General features: G+C 34.2%; 3 protein-coding genes across 5 annotated transcripts in view; 2 read left to right on the plus strand and 1 right to left on the minus strand.

The window, feature by feature from the left end:
* LOC103313817 (uncharacterized protein) overlaps positions 1 to 20,100 on the plus strand; it is a 124,450-nt gene that overhangs the window by 32,412 nt on the left and 71,938 nt on the right. The window lies entirely within an intron of this gene.
* The window catches only part of Coq3 (Coenzyme Q3), a 58,427-nt gene that overhangs the window by 32,409 nt on the left and 5,918 nt on the right, over positions 1 to 20,100 (plus strand). Inside the window, exon 2 of one of the 2 annotated variants that reach the window (XM_008197282.3) lies at positions 3,167 to 3,248. The exons of the other annotated variant lie outside the window; for it this stretch is intronic. The gene's annotated coding sequence lies outside the window, so the exon portion shown is untranslated. The remainder of the gene's footprint in view (positions 1 to 3,166; positions 3,249 to 20,100) is intronic. 2 annotated transcript variants of the gene reach the window in all.
* LOC135265768 (uncharacterized) lies at positions 1,764 to 3,269 on the minus strand. 2 transcript variants are annotated; one of them, XM_064355932.1, is made up of 6 exons: positions 2,412 to 3,269; positions 2,328 to 2,363; positions 2,246 to 2,272; positions 2,137 to 2,187; positions 2,051 to 2,080; positions 1,764 to 1,990 (listed from the first exon to the last, which is right to left on the minus strand). In XM_064355932.1, exons 1-6 carry the CDS (start codon positions 2,560 to 2,562, stop codon positions 1,791 to 1,793), a joined length of 495 nt encoding a protein of 164 aa, XP_064212002.1. In that variant the 5' UTR covers positions 2,563 to 3,269; the 3' UTR covers positions 1,764 to 1,790. The 2 variants fall into 2 exon arrangements, with proteins under 2 accessions (XP_064212002.1, XP_064212003.1); XM_064355933.1 differs by having other exon boundaries at positions 1,764 to 2,080.

The raw sequence follows: 20,100 nt of genomic DNA on the forward strand, positions 1-20,100 counted from the left end.
TTTATGAATTTAAATTAATTTAATTTAAAATTACGATTAAATGCGCTTAGTACAATTTAGACGCACTAAAAAGGCAAACGAAGATGTTTTAAATTTATAAAAGTTTTAAAGGACAACACGACAATCGACTACCTCGAAAGACCGTCAAAAATCCAAATCCCTCCCAAAGTCAAGGGCTAATCTTGCGTAAGCTACACTAACTCGCTTACCCCACTACCCTTGTTAAGTAGTTTCCACATATGCGAAATGTTGCAAATTTGACTCTTATGGTGTCTTGGCATTTGATCAAACCTTGTTTAACTTTCTAAATATAATTATTAATTAACAGCTGGGGTGTTTTCCGATTAACAATTTCATTATAATTAAACATTAAATTTGGTAATCGTCGATCTGAACTGAATACAATACAAGAACGCTATGGAATTTCCCCAAATATCCTGAAAGAGAAATTAAACTCCAAAATTGGTTGTTGTCAGGTCTGAAGTTGTTTTTGGAACACAATGAAATGAATTTTGTGTAACAACAAATTTTGTTTGTTTAAATAACACAGAAAATATAGGGAAGAACCCCGTGAGGAAACTGTAATTTTGGTCGTACTACCCCTTGTTAGATGTCGCCCCCAGTACTACACCGGTACTATTTTAACATTTCCGCGTTTTTCTCCAATTTCCTTAGGGATTTTCCTGTCTACTTTCCTCTTAGGATTATGTTAGTAACGGGCAGCAATCGTGTCATGCAATTTTTTTGCTTACAATAATTTAATTAAATAGAATGATTTATACATCCGAATTTCGACGGCTGCGCCTTAAATATTAGGGTTAAATTTTACATCAAAATGTTCAGAAAAATTACGCGTGTTTTTCTAAACTACTGGTTTCGTGATCTGATTTTGATTTAACAAAGAAATCGTTAATTACGCTGCAATTTCTTATAAGGAATGCACATGTGTGCTTGTAATTTGATATTCTTTTAAAAGCTCTGTTCTGTAACGAATTTGTCAACACCCCCTATTCAAGCGGCACTTGACCAGCGTCGTTTTGGCTATGCTAATCTAGTTAACAGACATAAATTTCAATCGACCAATTCGCTCTTGAAGTTTTGCAACAATTTGTTAACAATTACGCCGAATAAAATGAATTATTCAATTTTATTCGATGACTGAAGTACACTGCATAAAGACTCAACTTTTTGGTACGAAACGTTACGGGAATTTTGAATAAGATGAAATTTTGATTCTTTCTCGAGTTGTTTACTGATCATCAACGTGTCTTAAATTGGCTCATAAATTCCTTTCTTTTTGAAACGTGACTAGTTAATTTCTAAACAAAATATTGGATTTAATTTTAGGTTTATCAATAAGTTTTGGCTATTTTAAACAAAAGTAAATTAATTATGCTTTTGTGAGAAAATCATTGGATTAGCTGGGCGACTGTGGTGCAGAGCCAGGCCGTCGCCAACCCCTATATCTTTGCATACCCACTTGTTAAAACACATGGCCTTTCGACCACCCAATTTGGCGATTTATAACGTTTCTAACAGTTCTTGGAAAGTTTCGTGGGAACGATAATTTTCTAAATATTTTAATGCTAACAAAGGAATAAATAAGTTAAATTAAAATTTGTTGAAACTTTTGAATTGAAGTTGAATTAATATTGCCAAAGAACTAAACGTTTAAACTGACTCCGAATATTTTGCGCTGGTTAATAAAATAAAATTTTAAATACTGCGATCATCACATTACTTAACGAATGGTAAATCATAGGTAAAATTTAACGACATTCATTTAGTAGCTAACGACTGTCTTTAAATGCTAACATAGGGAAAATCATATGGTTCAATGTCTGTAACTCCTTATTGTCGAAATCTCTTTCAACTTGACAAGATTTATTCAATAGCCCATTGAAGTTGTCTGTATGTTTTTCTAAGGTTCTTTTAATTATATACACATTTCTTAAAACTTCCTTTTTAAAGTTATCTTCATCATCGTTTTCTTGTTTTTTGAAAATTGTTACAAATTAGAATATGTCTTTAAATTCCACTTTAATCTTACCCTCCACTATCGTTTTTGAAATAGGAACCCCTAAAAATTAAAAAAGTTTTTAAGTAAAATGTCCAAAAATTAAAATATAATAATACCTGCTCTGCCTTCCTCAAGACATTTTTCGATATTAGATGTAGTTAGAGTCTCTGTTAAAATACCTACATTAAAAATAAACCTTTAACATTCATAGCAAACAAAAATTACCTTCTCTTAAAAGTGTTATGGTAGATGCTGTTGAAAGTTATACATTTAGTAATAATTAAAGGCGAAACATTCAAAAACTTACCGCTACCAGTAGTGTGACTAGATTGTTTCTCATTCTCTAACAATAATGTCATTCAAAAATGAGAATTTAAGAAACTGACCTTACCAGTTAATTCTACTTCTTTCGCATTTGTTTTGATAATCTTGGGAGGAGGGACTGGAATATCCAGGTCCAGGCTGCTGTCGCTGCTATTAGTTTTCTTTCTTTTTCTTGCTGATAATAATTTCTTCCTGCTTTTGCGGGGCGGAGCTGGCATATTATCACTTTCCGTGCTACTGCCAGATGTGTCAGGTTCGTATTTCTTGTTTTTTTGCGTTTGCGTTTTCCTTGTATCAAATCGTCAGTAGACGATATATTATCGGAACGTAAAGCTTTTTTTTTGCTTTTTTGCATGCAGTACTGAATGTGTCTAAAAAAAATATTTAACCCATAAACAAAAAAAGTAAATTAATAACCATATGATCCCAAAATCTGAACGTGGAAAATTTTTCAAATTACATCGGGTGTAGTTTGATTGGTCACTAGACTTAAGTAGTGGGATTTCGAAGTTTTAAATGGAGGAAAATATGCTTTTTTTGGTTTTTAACCAGTTGTCTGGTATAACTCGATGGTATTTTCGTCAACAAGGTTTACGACCAACCATTTTTTTTGTAGCTCCAAAGTTATTTAAAGTTTTAAGTGAAGCCTAAATACGAGTAAAAGTACATCAATCGATTGTCTTTTGAAATTAGAATTAAAATTTCGAAATGTTTGTAATTCACCAATTTATTTGTCGTCCTTGGAATGAATGGTTGATATTTTTAACTACGTTGCAAATGGTGTTTTAGCTCAAAGAACTAAAATAAATTTTAATCCTTTAGGTGAGGAAATTCTGATTGTTACACTTGTGAGGCATGGCACAGCCAAAAAGAAGTCAAGAAAGGAAATATAATTTAATAGTTGGTATGTATTATAGGGAAAGTAACAACACTATGATCTATATAAGGAAATAGGATCAATTCTGATTGAATTTCTTCAATGCTCCATGAGGAAAAACTTTTTTTTAAATTTCAATATTGATAAATATCAAGAAAGCTGGAATCACAAGGTTTTTATAAAAATCAGTTTTTCTTAAAAATTGCTTTCCGATTAGATAAATTTGATTATCATTTTCAACAATATTGTAAATTTTAACAATAACCGCAGTCTTCAGCAGGACGTAACAATTACATATATTGAATTTAGAATTAATATGAATAAAAAAATTAGATTTTTTATATTGTGCTTTTACTATGCCGATTACTGGACCATCATGATGTTCTACAGTATGAAAGGGAAATGTATTATTACTATCATTAGTATTTGAAAAATCTTTTACATTTTGGCGTTATGAAACACGTCTTATAACTTGCTGAAGAGGATTTTCTGCCCTACGAACATAAGCCTTAAGTTGGGAAATGTAGTTTTTAAACGGAAAACAACTAAAATAGTCTAAAGGCACAAATCTTCTAACTTCAACTAAATCCAACAAATTATGTACATTGTAGGTAATGAAACCGTCGTCGTAAAGTTTTTTTTACTTTTTAACAAAATAAATTAAAAGATTATTCGCATACTTAAGATTAACCTCACAATTACACAGTTTTTTATTACATAAAATTGAAATTGTAGTATGCAGTGTCATAAAATTCTTGTAATACTTTTTGTTTAAAACATTTTTCAAAACCAGTGGGCCCGCATACAACAAAAAAACGAAATTCTGTAGCCTTGAACCGTTTGAGAGTGCCCTTTGTTTTTAAAACAAAGGTTTTTGCCGGCAAATCCGCAACTAACATATTTATCTTAATTTTATGTCTAATATTTTGAAATTCAAAACTTTTTAAAATAAAATCTTTTGCCACAGTACTGAACTCAAATAAAAAATTATTCGAATCAATAAGTTTTTGTAAACCATGAAATAAACCAAAAAGTAAAACATCCTGTCTTAAACAAATTGAAAGATTTTATCAGACCTAAAATTAGCCAGAAATGTGAACCACTGCTTTTGGATAAAGGGAGACCATCAATAAGTTTTTATAAACCATGGAATAAACCAAAAAGTAAAACATCCTGTCTTAAACAAATTGAAAGATTTTATCAGACCTAAAATTAGCCAGAACTGTGAACCACTGCTTTTGGATAAAGGGAGACCATCTACATTTACTGGGGGGACGCGTATACATCTAAAAATGTCCTAACCTGAAATGGTACACAGTGTAATATTGCAAGCTAAAGGCACGCGAACAACTTTTGTTGGATTTGGCTCATCTTGAACGACCCAAACAGTTGACTGCTGTTTAGTTTCGGGCTCATATGCGTAGATCCATGATCCGTCACCTGTTACAATGTCATAGGTACGTTTTGAAGCACCGCGATCGTATTTTTCAAGCATTTCTTTTGACCAAGCGACACGAGCCTTTTTTTGGGCAATTGTCAAGTTATGTGGGATCCAACGTGAACAAATTTTTTTGACGATTAAATGCTTATGTAATATTGAATGTGCGCTGGTCCCACTAATGCCTAAGTATGCCTCAATCTCACGCTAAGTCACATGACGATCTTGCAAAATCATTTCGCGTACAGCATCAATGTTTTCTAGGACGACCACCGATTTTTGACGTCCCTCACGAAATTCGTCAGTGAGCGAATCACGACCACGCTTGAATTCTGTGTATCACCGATAAACAGTGGTTTTTGAAGGTGCTTCACGGCCAAAAGTTGCACTAAGTTCATCGATGCACTCTTGTTGCAATAATCCACGTCGAAAATTGTAAAAAATAATCGCACGAAAGTGCTCACGAGATAATTCCATTTTTGACTTACACGAGTTTTTTAAGTCACTGTTACAAGCACAATTAACGCTTATACATCAAAACGTTCTTAATAAAGAACACCCCAAAAATGTCAAACTTTACTATGGAAACGTTGGTTGTTATGTAGGACCACTAGATTGGCTCATTCCCGAAATGTAAAAGGCAACCCTCGTACAAGCATTTTATTAACACAATTTAAGCTAAAACTCTTAAGAATAATGTATAGTATCTCGTGTTAAAAGGAACGCCTCAACTTCGCGAACACCTGTAGTTTTGAAATAGCTAATAAGAACTAAAGAATGACGAAAGAGGGCAATAAAATTCAAAGCCCCACATGGAGTATCTATCTAAAGGATAATTCCATCGAATTTAGAATCGGAGAATTTACGAGAATAAAAATTTAAGATAGAATTCATAATAAATGATTATTTTTTGTAAATTCTATAATCCGAGCATTTCCTAATCTGAACGGAGTCTGCAAACTTTATGTTCGAATTATCTAAACCTTAATGTAGTATACTGTAGTTATTAAGTACATTACAATTAAGAAGGAAAAAGGGAAGAAGTTTCTTAATTGTTGAAGTCGAATAACTAAAAAAATTAAATAGAAAACCTTTTTTCTTGGCTTCTGGGTGTTTTTATATTGTCTTTCCAAAAACAAATATCTAGGGTGCAGTTTATAGAAGAAGTTTCAATTTTATCACATCCCTTTGTTTTTATATCCAAAACTATGGTTGAGTGACCGACCATTAGAAGCTGAATCATGCGAAAATGCTTAAAGTTCTGGGTGTCTATCCGTAGAAAAACATTTTCTCTGGTTTTTAAAACAACATGTAATAATGTTTTGGTTAATTTTTTTAAACATATTAAAATACGTATAGCTGTACAGCGTTGCCAATTTTTGTTTTTAATTTCAGTCTTTGTTCACAAAGCAAAAGGTTTTGAGATTTTTTTTATCGAAAATAGTATCTTGTAGAGGGTGTCTCAGCTAAGACTTTAGAGCCTGATATCTCAGATATTTGTCAACGGATTTTTATGAAATTTAAAATGCAGATATTTTAGAAGATAAAGATTAAAATCCAATTAATGCAAAAATTCAAGTCGTAAAAACATACTGTTTACATGCCTTTTTAAAATGTTAAGCCTTTTTGAGACTTATATTAAAAACATTATCGTCAGTGAAAAATGCTGTCAGAAAAAACTCGTTCGTGGAAGACCTCTGATTCGCGAGAAAAATGAGAAACAAACTGTTAAACGTATGTACAGATGCAAAAGCGTAGATCTCTACGAGGCAAATGCGCACTACCATTGAATTTTGGTCATTCCTACTCGCAGAAACGTAACTGTCACGCAAGGGGACATTTCACAATTATCTCTCACCCATACAAAAACAATATTTTTTACATACTTTTGGTAGTGGATGCTTTAATTCTTTCAAAAAGGACTAAAAGACTGAACAACAACTGAAAAATTCTAGACATTTGAACATTCAGGACTTTGAAAATGTTTCGTACACTGCTGAATGGATTCTCTTCAAAAGCTTGGATTACAGCTCCAACTATTGCTTCGTTTCCAGTGACGTGTTTTGTCCTCACTCAATTTAGTTCACGTACGCTTCCTGTGTCTACAAATTATTGACGTTTCTTTGAACTTTAAATTTCATTAATAACATTTCACAAAAAGTCCAACGATACTTTCCATAGGCGAATTTTGATTCCTTTTTCAACAACACAGAAATTTCAGTCACTGTTGTTGGTTTTTAAAGTAATTTCACCAAATTAAAACAATTTTACTTATCTGACAGCACACACACTTTTGACAGTTTTTTTCAGTGATACACAAAATGCCGCATAGAAATGCTTCATCAATTGTTTCAAAAGGTGACTGCCCAAATTATTATCAAAATGTGGATTAAGTTTTTAACAACAAAATTTAATTTTTTTCTTGGATCAGCCGAGCAATTTGGTTAATTTTTTGTGTGGCCATTTATTTTTCGGGGTTTAATGATTCAACGGTAATTTGGCTTTATTTTAAATAAAAGAAATGTGTTATAAAATCTCATTTTTGAACTTGAGGTCATTTTTTGCCCCTAATTGAAAGACCACCTCCTAAAATATGTGCTTTCTAAATTTCATAACAATCCGCTGACAAATAACGGAGATATGAAGCTCGAAAGTCTTATACTTAATAATATTAATTAATTAATCAAGCGTTAGAAACTTTTTAAAATTGTGGAGCGCTGCTCGTAAAGCTATCCCGATACCCGATTTTGACACTGACAGTTGTTTGTAAAAACCATATAATACTGTTATAATAATTTATATAGTAATCTATTATATTAAATCTCAATTATTGCAAGTCGTGTTTGTAGTATCTTCATATCCCAGGCAAAGCGGTAGGTAAACCGACCAATCAGAATGGTGATTTTACAGCGCCTCTCAATAATTTTGCGACTTACTTTATACCATTTTATTTTTCTAGCACGTTTACTGGCACGTTTAGGCTTGTACCGAGTTGAAAACTAACCTTTATCTTTCAGAAAAACCCCACTCGCTACTAGTCGCTGCAGTTGTCATTCTTGAAGTAGTTCAATCTTTTTTGTTTAGAATTTCTTATTAGTCTTTTCATTCACAAATATAATTAGTTATGCGAGATTCTCCAAATTGCACATGAAATATGCAAATTTTTTAAGTTTAAAGTTTTTCGGCTAGAAATCTCAAAAATTATTTTAATTGTACAATAGCTTTTGTGTAAGCAGGTATGAATGTAAAACCAATACCGTCTGCTACAAGATAAGCCGGATGTCATAAAATTGTTATTAAGAAATTCTTAGGTCCCCTTTCTGGTGAATGAATTTGCATTTGGCCAATAAAATGATTCAGCTGGCATTCGATTTCTATTTGCATTTGTCTACCGTTTAGATTTGAACTTGAACCTGCACAAAAATTAAAATAAAACATCATTGATTCTTTAATAGACATAGTGGGTATTAACTAACGCAACGTCATCGTGTGCGATGTCTTGATACTCATTATTTGACGGAACATTTTGAATTTCAAATATTTTGTAACTTGTATGTCTGTAAATACGTAAATCAATTAAAGTTTAAAAGAAATAATTTGTATAATTTTGACTCTAATGAGCTTATTCCCACAAGTTTCATAATATACAGGGTGCTCAAAAACTGGCGCACCAACTCGGTAGTACGTTACTGAGAAGTAAGTGCAGATTACAGGAAAAATGTTGAAAAAATTCCTAAAGTTATATTTTAAAAAATCTGGAGCTACAAACTTATTGTGTTAACTTCTTTAGTTTTCATTATTTTTTTATATTTCTATGTTTCATACCAGGTAATCTTCCGTAAGAAAACGATGAATAATTATTTTAAAATTTACTATCAGATTTTAGCAGTTTTTTTTAATTAAAAAAAAATAAAATTTATCCAAAAAATCACAATATGTAGATGTGCCGACACTGGGAATTATTTCCTAGGAAACCGTTTCAAAAATAATTTATTTGTATTGTTGCTCAAATTCTATTGCGATCATGACTGTTAGACAACGTTGCCACATATCATTTACCTAAAATTAGTTATTTATCAATAACTTTAATACAAAGAATTTTTTTACTATTTTTACCTTTATATGTAACCACTTCTCTACCACACACCATTGAGTTGGTGCGCCAGTTTTTGAGCACGCTGTATAAAAAAATACTAAAATATATGATGCAACAATATTGTTCTCGCATGTTATATTTACGTCCCAATTGATCAACGCGATGGTACTTAGAAATAGTTTCAACCACTGTAATATTTTACTACTCATAGGAAAAAATGGGTAAATTACAAATGGACATTAGATTTAGAACGGCCCTCATTCTCATGCATTTTTAACCCTTTGGAACTTCCTATGTCTTAAAACGTTTAAAATAACATTTCAATATTGCTGAATTACAATAAATTGAAGACTCGGTGTTTTTCGGTATTCAGATAGCATCTGTAGCGACATCTATGCGGTAGTAGTTGAACTAGATAAAGCAGGACATCGATTTTAGTTTTGAAGTATTTTTTTTAGTCATGTGCACTTTCGATGATGTGCGTTTACAGAGATTTTCGTTTTTAACGATGTAACGTTTTGGTTTATACTTTTTTTATAAATGAACTATTTTAGTCGTTTGGGGACACGTAGGCATCTAAAAATGGTAAAAATGGTTAGCTGTTCGGCGTTGCCATTTTTGGTTTTAATTTCAGTCTTCGTTTATAAAATAAATGGTTTTGGATTTTTTTTTATCGATAATAGTGTTTTTTATAGTTTTCTCTGGCTGCTAAGTGCCTGTCCGCGGTTTTATCACACTCTATATGCATATATCGAAAAAAATAAAAATAAAAACACTTTCAATAAATCTACTTTTGGTTATCATTTAAGGGTGTCGATCCCGTTTTAGGAGTGAAAACCAGTGTTAAAGTTTCTGACTGACTCCAAACAGTCATAACTCATAACTCAAAAACGAATTGACATTGAAGCTAATAGTTTAAATAAGTTTTTAAAATTTTCTGTGATATGCCCTTGAAGTAGCATTGTTGGGTATTTCCCTTTGTATTCGTAGTAATGCCCATTTTTTTATTCTCAAAACTAAAACTTGTGTATTTACGTAAAAACTACATTCATTGAGCAATCTTTTGTAAAAAAAAAGTTTCCAACTTCATCCAAAAGGAAGATGTGACACTGTAAAAGCAAATTTTGCCTAATTTTAATTTTTTCAAAAATTTACACAAATCAAAAAACTAACTTTGAATTCAAATTCAGCAGAAAATTTTGCATGAGAATTAGGTTTCAATAAACGAATCCTTTTTTTGGGTTGCCTGATACCCATTGTCCAAAAAACATGATAAGCATCACGAATGTCAAGGATTACCGATCTCAGAAAATAACAATTGTCTTCGATTGGTAAAATCCCCTTACCGATTGATAATTAAAAGACTATTTTAGCTCAGAAAATTAATAATACTCATTTGACTAACGTGATAAAATTTTTTAAAGCTAAATTGTTTCGCCGTAAAAAATGTTTTACAATTTTTTTTATTGTATATTTCTTTGGATTCTTTGATAAAATTATCCAGTACAAATGGGGTATTTGAGTTTTAAAAAAAGTTATTATTCTATAGTATCTTTTTTTACCAAAACACAGAACACAGCAACAATCTTTATAATTTGGGTACCTACTCCTATGTATGGAACGCTTATTTTTCACTTTGTTGAATTGTTGGTTGAATCTTTGAAATAAGACAAATTGGTCGGCGATAATAGAATTCAGTTTGTTTACATTATTTGCATTTGATGATGAGGGATAAGACAGTCCATGTTGGATGATTGACGGTTATCAGTGTTATCACTGAAAGCAGGTCTAACTAAAAAAAGTATGCAACTTGTACTAAATCAATTCTCAACAACCGCTTCGGTATTTATGTTTTGAAATCTATACCTTAAAAAAATATTTTTTGCCTTTCCTGTAAAATTTACATTTCGTTACATAAATAATAAATAGAGATTTTCTATTTTTCGATATTTAGATAGCATCTGTAGCGAATTCTGTGCAGTAGTAGTTGAACTAAATATATCTGAAACCGCGACATAAAAAATCCTTCATTTCATTTTGGTTTGTAGCATTTTAGACAAGCGTGATTTTAATAGTGCAACTACATAGGGATTTCCGATTTTGGCAATGCAACGTTTTGTTGTGTACTTTTTTATAATTTTTTTTCGTTCCACAAGTTTTTAGAGACATACCGTTACAGCCCGTTGCTGTTTCGACCGTGTGCGCCGCCACCTTGCAATTTTATAATGTGTACGGCAGCCACTATAAATACACTGCTCAACAATTGAAGTGGATATTGAGAGAAATTCTAAATTTTGATAATTCATTGTATATTAAATAACAAAAAACAATCATAGTAAATAAATTAATACTCATTCACACACATAATTAAAAACTGAAAAAAATTGGCCGTGAAAAACCAGACAAAAAATGAATAAAACCTAACGAAACTTAAAAGTCCTCAAAGTCAAATTTTACACCCTCCCTACAAAAACCTAGTACCGTGTAGGTGCTGCCCTGGCCTTAGCAGGACTCTTACTCGATTGGGGAGACTCATTATTAAATTATTAATAAAATCTTGTGGTATCGCCCCCCAAATTTCTTGCAATCCATTAGCCAGTTCGTGTAACGTTTCAGGAGGCTGCTGGAGCTGGTTTAAACACCTAGACATTTCGGCTCAAACATATTCAATGCAGTTCATGTCAGGCGAACAGGGTGGCCACTCCATTCGTGTAATGCCATGATGTTCTATGCGCTTATTCAAAATTCTGGCGCGATGAGGGCGGGCATTATCATCAATAAAGACGAATCTTTCGCCTATTGCACCAAAAAATCGTACAATTATCGGCTCTATTACTCTACCTCGATAACGCTCAGCAGTCATTGTTTCATTAATCAAAACCAATAGGTCTGTGCGGCCATTAAAACATATGCCTCCCCACACGCACACTGATTCGCCACCAAAAAGAGTGGTTGAAGCCATCACATTTGCATTTTACCGTTGTCCTCTTTCCTTCCACACTTTTTAGCATTTTGGCTAAGAGAACAACGGTATAATGAAAATGTGATGGCTTCAACCATTCTTTTTGGTGGCGGGTCAGTTTGCGTATGGGGAAGCATATGTTTTAATGGCCGCATAGACCTATTGGTCTTAATTAATAAAACAATGACTGCTGTCCGCTATCGAGACAGAGTGATAGAGCCGATAATTGTGCCATTTTTTGGTGCAATAGACAAACGATTCGTATTTGACGATAATGCCCGCCCTCATCGCGCCAGAATTGTGAATGAGCGCATTCACATGGCATTACACGAATGGAGTGGCCACCCTGTTCGCCTAACATAAACTGCATCGAACATTTTTGGGCCGAAATGTCTAGACGTTTAAACCAGCTCCAGCAGTCTCCTGACACTTTACAAGAACTGGCTAATGCATTGCAAGGAATTTGGGAAGCGATTTGGGGCAAAGGGGGGAAACGGCTAAAATAGTTCGTGCACTCCAGCTTAGAGGTTGCGCCAGTTGCAAAGAAATCTGTAAATTTAAAGGAATCTGTCACACATTTTACTAAAAGTAAAGAAGGTTCACTTAAAAATAATCGACGTGCGCACACTTCTCTTTTTAATTCTTTGATTTATCAACAGCCGATTATTTTGCTGTCGTTGCGGTTTTTGGCAACATTTTGTTTTAGTGTGTTTTAAAGACTTCAAAAAACGATTTAACGTGATTTTTTGGATGTTTTTGTGATCAAACATCTCTACTTTTATATGGATCTTTTATGTGAATCTAGTGTATAGTGTGAATGACGACAGTCTTTTAATGAAGGATGAATCAACTTAAGGCAAATTAAGGTAAACGTTACTGAAAGGTGTCTATACAACAATTAATTGCGATTTCTAGATATTAATATAATCATATTACACCAAGAAAGATCACACAAACTTCTCTAATAAGGGAATTTCTTGATGTTTAGGACATGAAGACCGTCCTTGGAGATGATAACGGTTCTTGGGATGTAATTGAAAATCCCATGAAGACGAGTTAAATATAATGTGCAGTAATTAATAGGTATATCATAATAATAAATAAATTTATTGTAGTTGCGAAGCTAGTATTTTGTGAAAGCAGGGAGCTTAGGACTTGCTATGGTTCAAGGTTTTCAAATTCGCCATGTCCCTCTATGTCTTAATCTTTTATGTTGTTTTACACAATGTTATAACGCCTATGCCTGTTAAAAAAACAAGGTTTGTCCTTTTTGTGATTGCCTAATTTAGAAACTAAGCGAAAAAACGTAGTCTACAAGTATCATACAAGTTAATCAATATTAAAGCCTACTATTATTATAAATTTAAATGATTACATGGTAGTTTTAATCAGTTAACTTTCAGTTATATTTATGTATATCAGATATGTGGCTTTTTATTTAAAATAATTTTAGCACACTTGTAATTCTCTTGTGTTTGAGTAATTTGCTAATAACTATGATGCAATCGAGATTACTTTTAAAAAATTTCAAAACTTATCAAGAACTTTGACATCAAACTGGTAAAGTACGTGTTAGGGCCGTTTTTACAAACGTCCGCAAACCTTATAACCGCGAATAAATTTCGAAAAATAGTTGTTTAAATTTAGCCTTAGGGACTTAAAAATTGGACTATTGTCAAAGGTTACAAGCAAAATTTTGATATTTTTTTGCTTTTCTGAACAGTCTGTAGACAAGTAATCAGACCAACAAAACTGCTGTATTTATACAGACTGATCCCGAAATACTGTGTCTGTTAGCAATCTGAATTTAAATTTTAAAGTATACCAATAGTGTACACTTTCAGGTAGCAATTCAATAATTTAATCTGATGCCAACATACTCAGTTTCTCTGGATCATTGTGTATATTTAGACAATGTATTTACATATATTATTACATCTGAGTATATTTATGAAGAACAATTCGAGTTAAATTAATTTTGCCTATACATTCCAGCACGTTATTAATTTTTTAATAAATTTTTATTGGTAAGACATTGTTTCATTTTATTAAGCGATGTTAAATGTTTTTGTGCTATTGCAACTGTTACAGATGCTTTTTTATTAAAATGTCTCGTAACAGTGCATGAGTACAGAAACATTTAACATTTATAATTCTTTAAATTTGGAAAATAAATAAAATGTCCTGTTTGAATTTCCCGCTATTATCGAATTAGTTCGTTCTCTCAGGGTTAGGTGGCGCTTTCGCGAAAAAACGAGGGGTAGACAGAGAGATTCGCTTCTTCCTCTCTCTTATTCTATGTTCTTTGTTCAAAACAAACCTCATCTTGATTGCCCAGTCTATATGATATATGGTTGAAGCTTTTGATTCATGACTCATGCATTACCTACATGTGGATGTATTTATCATGTTAGTTGTGCTAAAATGCATCAAAAGTTGAATTTGTGAGTTTAAATACAATCTCGTGCTGCAAAATTGCTGATAACTCGGCTTCAATTGGAACGTCCAGTTGTTTGTTCAATGCAGGTGATGGAAGTGATATCAAGAATCTGTTCAATTACAACATTCAGGATGAACGGTAAATTTTTACTTTAGCTACTTCTGGAATTTTTGAATTTTTTTTTGCATTTTGCTTTAAAAAGCCTTTAGATTGCATATATGACCTTGAAAGTTTGTGCAAATGCCCCTTTTTTCGAAATATATGACCTTGAATGTCCTTGACTACATTTTTTTTGCATTTTACTTTGCAAAAAGAAACAAAACACGGCGCCGTACACTTGCTGGCCAATAGGCTGGGGCTGGCCCCAGCGGACTACAATAAAACACCACGAACGGCAGGAACAATTAAACTCGGAACGTGGAATAGTGGTTTTTATCGAACTATGTTGTGCGAGGCTATGGCTTCGCCTCAGTTGACTTTTGATGTGAAGAAAGATTTTCAAGATCCTGAAAATTGGCCTAGAGGTATTATGGTGAAGAAATTCTTTTTTTTTACGGCAGAAAATAAACAGTGAGTAAGAGGTCTTGCAAAAAGGAGGCTAATGTATGTAAAATTAACATTCTATTTATGAATGTTCAGTCCTTGAGGAACAAAATTGAAATGGTTGAATCGGTGAATGAAATGAAACACTTTCCATAATGTGTTTTAGTGAACACTGGATAAAATACAAGCGAATGCGAATCAATAAGTCTGGAAAACTTCAATCCAAAATCTTGGTTTACACGTGGTGACAAGGGTTATGGAGGATCAATTATCTTTACGCTAAAGTAGCATATCCGGGAAATAACGCACTGTTTTAATTACTATGTTAATTGGATAACAATAGGAATCACTAAAACAATGGGCCCCTATCTTTTATTGTTAAGAGGGTGGGAAAATGATAAGGGTAGGAAGCACGTGTCCTATTTATGAGGTGTGGATGATACGGCTTGTGACACAATTATTATAATTAGTTGTTTATTTGCGTTAATGATTTTGTGACCACGGGTAATAAAGAAAGGACGGTTGATCTTAACAAATGACTCTAATATTGGTTCCTTTCAATGTACTTACATAGTTCCTAAAAAATATTTTTGTTTTCTGATTTGAACAACCTCTTTTTGTAAAAATTGTGAAAAAAGATGGTGTGGAAATAGAGTGGCTTTCTATGTGGGGTATTTGTTTAATTGCTTATGCAGGATTTTATAACTATTGATGACAAAGAAAAGAGGGTTGATCTTTACAATGGCTGTAATATTGGCTCGTGTCTCTTAATATAGCCATTCTGGGGTTATAACACTACCATACACCCGCATTTAAGTAGTAACAGTGGGGGATTCAGTATATATGAAGGTCCTTGTATAGCAGTATTTATTCCCAGATAAACAGTTCCTCTTCGAAGAAGTTCTGCTGGTTATTGTCTGTGTGTTTGTCCCAGAGTTTGTGTTAGTGTTTGTAACGGTTTTATTTTGTTAAATTTTTGGAAATGGTCACTAATACATCGTATAATCAATTACAATCAATTCAACATAGTTTCGCTGGTACGGAAGGCGCTTTGGAGTCCCGTAGATGCTTGGGCACTTAGACATCGTTGACTTAACACCTTCGTTCAACTAAAACCAAAACACTAACAATTATCGTACCCTGTCTGATTGTAGTACCTGTTTCCGAAATGTGGTTTCTAATTACGGATATGCCAGAACTTTCGACAAAAGAGCTGTCGTACCCCATTGGTTGTCTTTTAGTGTCAGGCGGGGTGTAGCTATTCCCGTGATTGTGTGATTACTACCCACACCTAGTATGAAGATCTTGCAGCTCACTACTGCGAACTCCTGACCTGAGCTTTCTTCGGGGTACCACACTTTGCGCTTTCCAAGAGAATTAGAAGGACTTTGGAATTTAGCTGGTCGACTACTCACAGGGAACCTCCTGGAGGAATCCGCCTGGCCATTGCCTCCCTTAACAAATGACCACTCCGGCGCCGTCTGCCAGCATGGTATCACGCCCTAAGAACTCTTGCTCTGCATAGCGACTCGCATAACTGACTTTTTATTAATTGGCTGAGACCATGGCCATCGTCTGTTTTTAAAATAATAAATAGGACATAGAAACAGACAGACACAAATATTTACATCTGTGTAGCGACGGGGTGTAAAAGGCCCTGCCACAAAGCACGTGTAAAAACATGTATAGCTCAGTCAACGATATTTGGAGGATATGGCTCTGGTACACTAATTACTTTGTAGTACCCCGGCCGCAAGACCCATCAAGGCGAGTGACAACCAGATTTTCTTCCGAAATTGTCCGTACTCAATATTTTTAAATGAAATTTGTATAACAGTTTATATGTGTTACGAATAAAAAATATCCAATTAGTTACCTTTATTAAACATTTTATGTTGAGTTTAGTTAAATTTGACAAATTTTATTGTTCAGTGATGGCACCGCTGATACAAGAATTGCATTAACTCAGAATGCGGACCTGGAAATATTCTTGTAGCGGTCGAGTAGGTAAACAAGCTTTACAGCGTCCCATTGTCAAACGTCATAAAAGACTACCACCGATAATGGGTTACTTGGTTGTATCCTCCAAATATCGTTGAACGGACTTTAGGACAGGACATTTTAATATTGTCATTGAGTTACTTGATCAGGAGATTCTACCTGTGGGGGCAATTGGCTCCCCCCCACAGGTTCAGGGCGGGCGTTTGCGGTAGTCTATAAATATATGGGATATCTTTACGGACATACGCAGTACTATTAACGATATTGTTGATAGTGTCTGGCAGTCGGTTATTGCGAGCTTTTTGAGAGCTTCGATCGTCTCCTTAAGCATCGCCCCCCTCGTTCCTACCACAACCGGTAGGACTCCTCCAGCCGGCGCTGCCAGCCTTTCCTGGAGGATAGATAGGAATACCTCACATTTATCCAGCTTATCTTATAGTCTCCGTAATTCTTTCGCAGTGTTGGTCCTAAGATTGCGTGTGGAACGGTGTCAAAGCCTTTGGACACATCAGATAGACTGGGACCAGGTTTTGATGCTGGCCCTTTGAGTGCAGCAGCAACTCATTGACGATCTGCACATTATTAAAGCACCCCCTCTCTGCAACGAACTACTTTTGGCACGGTTGGAACGGCACGTGCTTTCTGAATTTCTGATCGATTATGCCCCAGTATAAGCGACAGAGCATCGAGCTCATCGTGGCTGGCCTATAGCTAGCACGTGAAGATAAATGGCAACTTTTTAATGATTTTTTATTATAATGACCATCAATTCTATGACAACGAAAGGTATACTGAATGAGATATAATAATGTAATGTGAGCATTACATTATTTTCAATTTTTGTAATATTAATATCAGTATTTATGGTTTCAAAGTGTACAAAAAAATATAACGTAAGGTATTTGTGGATAACTGGTCTTTAAAATACTTACTCTATTTCGTGTTTTAAAGACCTCAGTATCCACTTATACTTTAATATACTATTTTGTAACGAATATCTCAAAAAAATGATTTTTTGATAATTTAGTTCTTTTTGCTGATGGGTTGGTAACAGGTCAAAAAATCAACAAATTGATATTAACTGTCACTTATCATAAAAAAATAGCGTTAGCCATCTAAGTAGTAGGGATACCTACATATTAAATGAGGACGAGTTGATTGGTTCTCAAATTCTGTAATCCTCTCTAATTATAGTCGAATTGGTTCCCAAGGATGGTCGAATTGGTTCCCGTCGGTCAGGTAGGCAAGATAAACAGATTAAAGTATTATGATAACAGAAATGGCGATTGTAAGTGTATGAACAAATTTACAAGTTCCAAAACGTTCAAATACAAATCGTATTTTAACAATTTAAAGGCTGTGGATTAATATTTCTCTGAGTATTCAAGTACTTCCAAGACGAAGGAAAAGGCGCATAGAACTTTATGGGTACTATGTTGAAAAATGTTAAAATTATATTTGTAATTTGTCTCCATTTTGATGCTTTAATAGTATTAATAGACATATTAACAAACGCAACGTCATTATGTGAGATGTCTTAATAGTCATTACTTGTGACGAAACATTTTACGAAATTTACAGGAGAGCATTGGCCTTAAAAAATTACATTCTTTTTTTTTAAATAACCAGTTAGCCATAAATAAATGAAATTTGTTGTTGGATTTTGTGCCAAGAAAATAATTATTTGAACATTTCTACCAGCTTCAATCTAAAATATTAACATATATTTGGCTTAATCCTTTTTACCTACCTGCTCATCCGGGAGCCTATTCGACCATCACCCGGGAACCAATTCGACCATCACCTTTTACAGAATTATACTTATACAGATTATTGGGAACCAATTCGACCACGACCATTAAATGTCCCTAGCTATTGTTGCAAAGTAAAAGACATCGCAGTACGGGAAAGTCCGTTTCCCACACGCTGAAGATGACCGGGAAATAATAACAGTTATGAGTACAAAATCGATATTTACGATATGTGTATCGTAATGAGAAATTTTACGATACGTGATGGAAAAATTGTCCAACGAGCCGAAGACGAGTTAGATAATCCATCAAGTCGTGAAAACACATTACGATACAAATATCGTACAAGTTTTATCAGATTCCACCGTCCAACAAATATTTTGAGTTTGGAATTTCATTAAATTGAATGCAGTAATGCAGTTACCTATGCATTTAAAGAAACGTCACCGTAGTTATGGAAGTTGTTTACTTTTTTCACAGTGGCAGCAAGGGCAGCAAGTTGTTTAAAAAGTTTAAAAATGAGTGATTCAGAGAAAAGTTTGCCTATTGACGTAAAATTAGCAGCCCAATCTGATATAAATACATTAATTCCTGCTAGATCTAAAGAGCGGTACGAGATAGTGTACAAATATTTTGAAGAATGAATGGAAGTTAAGAAAATTCGACAAGTCTCCGAAAAGGTGGCTCTTGTCTATTTTGCGGACCAAGTAGGAAAGCTAAACCCTTCCTCCCTATGGTGTCGGTGTTCTATGTTAATTTTCACAATGCTTCAAATTGTGTATTGTTATATACGCGAAAATCGAGTCAGTTTATTATTACCTAATATTTCGAAACAAAAATTATGTTTCGAAAAGATGTCTCGGTTGTAATGTCGTTCATAAGTGTAACAGTTGAAGTGTCCGAACAGGTACTTGTGGTGAGGAGGCCGCAAGTGGGCATACGTTGCCTGGAGAAGAATTCCGTGGTAGGGAGACCACGAAGAGTGGCACAAATGGTGCTGCTGAGGACCTAAGTGGCCGAGGAGTATTCAGTGGTAAAGAGACTACGAAGAGTGGCACAGGAGGTGCTGCTGAGGGCCAAGTAGCCGAGAAGTAAGCCGTGGCTAGGAGGCCACGATGAGCAAGGAGGTGCTGAACCAAGGGACAGAGACAAAACCAGCATTGAAGCTGTTCATCTGGGTGTGAACAAAAGGGTTCTTAGAATTCTCTCGTCTTCAGGCAGAACGAAAGCTGAAGAAATGTTTGAGGAGCTTACAAAACTGAACCAGGTGGCCAAGCAGAAAAGGAAATGGATCCAAGGCAAAGTCAAGGGGATCCCAAGCAATCGAAGGTGGCAAGGCAGCATCGCCAATAAGGCGAAGTTCATGCGGGTCTCAAACTTTTCTCTGGGTGAAACTAGTGACAGTGATGTCGAGAAAAAACTGGACAAGTGTAGAAATCCAAAGACAGTAAGGACGTGGACATATTGAAGTGAGGCGTTGGTGCGGAAAGTTGTTTAGAATGTAATATTTGGTTAGGGTAGTTTGTAAGTTAGAATTGTAAAGTGTTTGTAGGGGCGACAAACTCGTAAGGCCAGGCATACATCACATACGCGAAAATCGGGTCAGTTTATTATTACCTAATATTCCGTAACAAAAATTATGTTTCGA

This window comes from Tribolium castaneum, chromosome 3 (assembly GCF_031307605.1).
Source record: "Tribolium castaneum strain GA2 chromosome 3, icTriCast1.1, whole genome shotgun sequence".
Taxonomy (NCBI): domain Eukaryota; kingdom Metazoa; phylum Arthropoda; class Insecta; order Coleoptera; family Tenebrionidae; genus Tribolium; species Tribolium castaneum.

Coding starts and splice junctions, on each gene's coding strand:
- LOC135265768 (XM_064355932.1), bottom strand. CDS start 2,562: ATGCCAGCTCCGCCCCGCAAAAGCAGGAAGAAATTATTATCAGCAAGA. Junction 2,364..2,411: donor GAAAGAAGTAGAATTAACTG/GTAAGGTCAGTT, acceptor CATTATTGTTAG/AGAATGAGAAACAATCTAGT. Junction 2,081..2,136: donor TCTTGAGGAAGGCAGAGCAG/GTATTATTATAT, acceptor TTTAATTTTTAG/GGGTTCCTATTTCAAAAACG.